Source organism: Echinops telfairi, unplaced genomic scaffold (genome assembly GCF_000313985.2).
Source record: "Echinops telfairi isolate 266 unplaced genomic scaffold, ASM31398v2 ScPeMD7_4;HRSCAF=17, whole genome shotgun sequence".
Lineage (NCBI taxonomy): Eukaryota > Metazoa > Chordata > Mammalia > Afrosoricida > Tenrecidae > Echinops > Echinops telfairi.
This window is the reverse complement of record NW_022103900.1, coordinates 40985009-40989094: the sequence shown is the minus strand read 5'-3', so window position 1 is coordinate 40989094 and position 4086 is coordinate 40985009. Positions and strand designations below refer to the sequence as shown.

Sequence of the window (4086 nt, the reverse complement as noted above, 5' to 3'; positions counted from 1 at the left end):
GAGCGCAGTAGCGGGCTCCAGCGAAAGAGAGCAAGATTCGTCTCCTCCAAAAAGCAACAAGGCGGAAAGTGACCAAGCCGCCACCAACTCTTGAACCTTCGTTACAAAAGACGGGGTCGAAAGGAACCCCATCTAGACCCCCAAGTCACACAGCCACAAGAGCATAAAGACCAAATGATCCTGCCGTTCACTTTCAAGGAGGCATCGCTCCGTCGGTGCGAACCGGTCCCCACCGTGCCCCGCGAAAAGTGAGGGTGGGCAGATGCCCGAGCAAGTACCTCGTTTTGTCTCCAAAAGGCAACATAGCAAACAGATGCGGGACGGTCGAGGTGCCGACCCAGTGGCCTCCGCCGAGCCGGGGCTGCAGGAGGCGCCGGGTGCGGGGGACGACGTGCCCAGGTAAGGCCAGCAATAGTGCCCGCTCGCTAGGGCCCCCGCCGCGCCCCGCGGGGCAGCGCCCTGCACGCCCTGCTGCGGTGCAACCTGACGCCCGGCGCCCAGCGCCTGGCGGTGGCCGCGGTGCTGGCGCTCCTGGTCTTCATCAACGTCGTGCTCATCTTCCTGCTCACCTTCCGCTGACCGCTCGCCAAGAGGCCACGGGTGAGTGGCGTGGGGCTGGCACCAAGGGTCAGCCTCTCTCCAGCCTCTGCTGCTGCCGCCGCCATGCTTTGCCGCCGACTTCTACCTCCTTCCACCCTCCTGGCTGTCCCGGGCCACCCTGCCCGGCCCTGGGCAGGGCGGGTGTGTTGGGTGCTGTGCCCTCTGCCCCTAAAGGGGCTGCCCCAACGCAGACAGGATGGAAGGGAGGGGCTCCGTCCACCCCTCACCTCAGCGAGCCAGGGGGGAAATATGCACTGCAGGCAGAGGGGGTGACCCCAGGGCACAGTGTGATGGGTCCCCTGGTCTGATGTGACTAACATGGCGTGGGTGTGTGTGTGAAGGCTTTGGTGTGGACATGGCTATGGCTCACAGTGGTGGTCTGGTCGTGCGCATTGTGGTGGCTGAGGTGTGCGTGTGTTTGGGGGAGGATGGATAATGCAGGCCTTGTGACAAAGGTGTTGTAGATAACTGCAGTTCTGTTTCACATTTCAGGCCTTGGGGCAAATGGCCCCAGTCAAGCCCTCCACTCCAGGCAGAGCCCACATTATGCTACGAGACTTGCTTTCCCAGGAGACCTGCCTGCAGGTGACAGGGCTGGAGACAGAGCTGGGTGGTCATTGGTTGGCCATTTGGAGACAAACACGACCAACTGCGGGACCGTTGTTGCCTGGACCGTCACGGCTCGCCGGGCGGTGACAGGCTGGACTGCCTTAGTCTCAGATTTACTCCTCCTGGGAAAATCCCCTCCACCACAACATACCTGTGCCTCACAGGCCAAAGCCCATTGCAGTAGCTTGTGTGATCCTCAAGCCCTCTGGTCCAGGGGCGACTGAACCAAGAAGCTGTGTAGGGACAGGCCTCTGCCCAGCACCGGCAGTGATGAACAGCCTCTGGGCTTCAGGACTCATATTTGACCGTATGGACTCACATTTGGTTTGGGTCGTGGGTCATGACTGTCTGGCCATAGAGGCGCAGTGCTCTTGCTAGCAAACCTGACCTCCTCCATGCGAGTAAAGCATTGTCCTGTCTAGTTCCTGTGTATGAGTTATCCATTCGTTGGTGGCCTCAGTCTGGTGTGTGCAGGGGACAATATGAGGTGGATCATGGTCTGGGGCAGGTGTCCAGGTAAGTTTGGTGGACCACAGGCCTGTGACCAAGGTGCCTGCATGGAACTCTGCTGTGTGGTGTTCAGGCGTGAGGGGCTCTGAGCACAAGCTGTAGTCCATGAGCCCCGCTGTCTTCCTGCAGAGAGAACTGTAAGTGAGAAGGGGGAAGAGGGAGTGACTGCATTTGGACACGGCAGGTTCGAGCTGCCTGCATCTGGATCAGAACACACTGCCTGAAGTTCATCTTGATCCTGAGCAATCTGGGTCTTGCGTCCTGGGCTTGTCTTGTGTTGTGCCCTTCCGAGCCAGCAACCCTCTCGAGGTCAGAGGGGCAGCCCTCCTCGTGTCCCTCCTCTGCAAGCCCAAGCAGATGCCAGTGCCTATCTGTGGCCTAACAGCCCCCGTAAAAGGCCTTATCTTTCTCCCTCGGGGTGGCTGGTGATGTTGAACTACTGACAATGTGGTTAGCAGCCCAGTGAGTTAAAGAAAAGAATCCCCCAAATATCTTGCGATGTGAATGAACCTGGACGCTTTATGCTTAGTAAAAATAATGCAATCTCAAATTTTTTAAATAGATAAAAATATAGAGTATGTTCTCACTTTTATGAAATGACATAAACAAAAACTACTGTTCATTAGTGGCCACCAATGGTGGAGGTGTGGGGTAGGGAGAGGGGGATTCCCTTTCTAGTAAGTCCTTGTTATTTAGGGTGATGAGAAAAGTCATCCTTTTCCCATGAGGGTGAATTAAACACAGCTTGATGAAGGTATACTATGACACTCAAATGTGCACAATAAAAAGTGCCTTTTTAAAATAACAAATACTAGAGAGGGCGTGGAGAAAACAGGAACCAGGAATCTGTAAATATGTACAACCATTGTGGAAAGTGATATGGCTGTACCTTTGGCAACTGGGCATAGACGTTCCATACAATCCAGCAATGCCTCTACTGGGCATACATCCTAACGAAGTAAGTGACATCACACAAATAAAAGTATGCTCACAATAGTAAGATGTAGAAACAGCCCCAAAGCCCATCACTAGGAGAATGGATAAAGAACACTGGCACATGCACAAAGCGTATCCCTAAAAAACCTTGGTAAAACCAATAAGTACTTCACAGTGAGGATGGACCTGGAGAACATTGTGCTGAGTGAAGTTGTCAGTCACAAAAGGACAGCTATTGTATGCGATGACTACTATTAGGGTAAACACCAAGACAAAGAAAGCCTGTATTCTCAGGCCAAGTAATCATTTCATCTGGTCTCCCAAGGAACATTGTGATGTGTCTGTTGAATGCTTATAAACCATTTATTTGAACATCTTCAAAACCATTTCTTTAGAAGAGGCCTCACTTCAACTGGGTCTAACACTGTGCTTGTGACTGAGAATTTCAGTGGGACCTGAAGCAGGTATCACATTCCTGGAAGCTAGCAAGCAAAAGCTCATGGCAAGAGAGTGACCCTCAGCCTGGGCCTGTCTTCCCAGGCACTCGGAGCAGGTCTCTAAGGCAGCTCTGGCCTAGTGAAGGGTGAAGCATGAGGGGCCCCTGGGCCAAAAAAAACCTTCTCTTGCCTCCCACCAGTCTCAGAATGGAGCTCCTCTCTGAGGCTTCGCAGCATGCCATTCCATGGCTTTACCTGCAGGGGGCAGGCAGCCTCTTGAGCTTTAGCTAACTTCTGGTGACACCAGGAATGGGGTGCAGACCAGACATGGCCTGACCACTAATGGGGCATCAGAGTTTCTTGGATCCAGTCTGCAGGAGCCAGTCTCGCCTCTAGCTTCTAAAGCAACACATAGTCTGAACCAGAAAGACATTCCTACCAGCTAGGCCATCAGCAAGTGTCTCAGAGGCCTAGGGAATGGCCAGCAGGATCCCTCCACTTCTCCACCTGCCCACTCCCAGCCTTCCCCTCCCCGACTGCTTCCACCCTGAGACCTGGTTCCCTGCTGCCACAGGGCTCTGCCACACCAGTCCTATGCTTAAAGGAGCCTCCACCCCCACCCCAGCCCCTCCTCAATGAATTCAATCCCATAGAATGGGCAGGGAAGTGAGGTGTCGAGCGATGTTTATGTACCTCCTGTCTTCCTGTTGATCGATTCTGAGGCCCGACCCTGGTTAAGAACCCTTACAGCAGCCACTGGCGGTGTCTGGACAGCTTAGTCTGGAAGTTGTGCGGCAGTCTGACTGGACGTTTGAGGCACGAGTGAGAGAACTTCAAGTTCTAAGCATGTTTCACTGGGAAGAGGACCTCAATCATTATATTATGGCTAGTTGTCAAGTTGCTTCAGACTCGGCAAGCCTATGTGCAACTGAAGGAAACACTGCCCGGTTCTGCACCACTCTCACGATTGTTCTGACGGTTGAGCCCTGCTGCA

At 53.9% G+C, this 4086-nt stretch overlaps 1 protein-coding gene and 1 long non-coding RNA gene across 2 annotated transcripts in view; both read left to right on the top strand.

Annotated features, from left to right (window-relative positions):
* AMER3 (APC membrane recruitment protein 3) overlaps positions 1-403 on the top strand; it is a gene marked incomplete at its 5' end in the record, with an annotated part of 14890 nt that extends 14487 nt beyond the window's left edge. The window contains one exon of the mRNA XM_045298327.1: positions 199-403. Coding sequence (XP_045154262.1) covers positions 199-403 — 205 coding nt within the window. The remainder of the gene's footprint in view (positions 1-198) is intronic.
* A 71-nt stretch (positions 404-474) lies between these two features.
* Positions 475-1630, top strand: LOC123522754. The gene is made up of 2 exons (XR_006680976.1): positions 475-600; positions 1093-1630. It is a non-coding gene; the product is annotated as an uncharacterized LOC123522754 (long non-coding RNA).
* The last annotated feature ends 2456 nt before the right edge of the window (positions 1631-4086 follow it).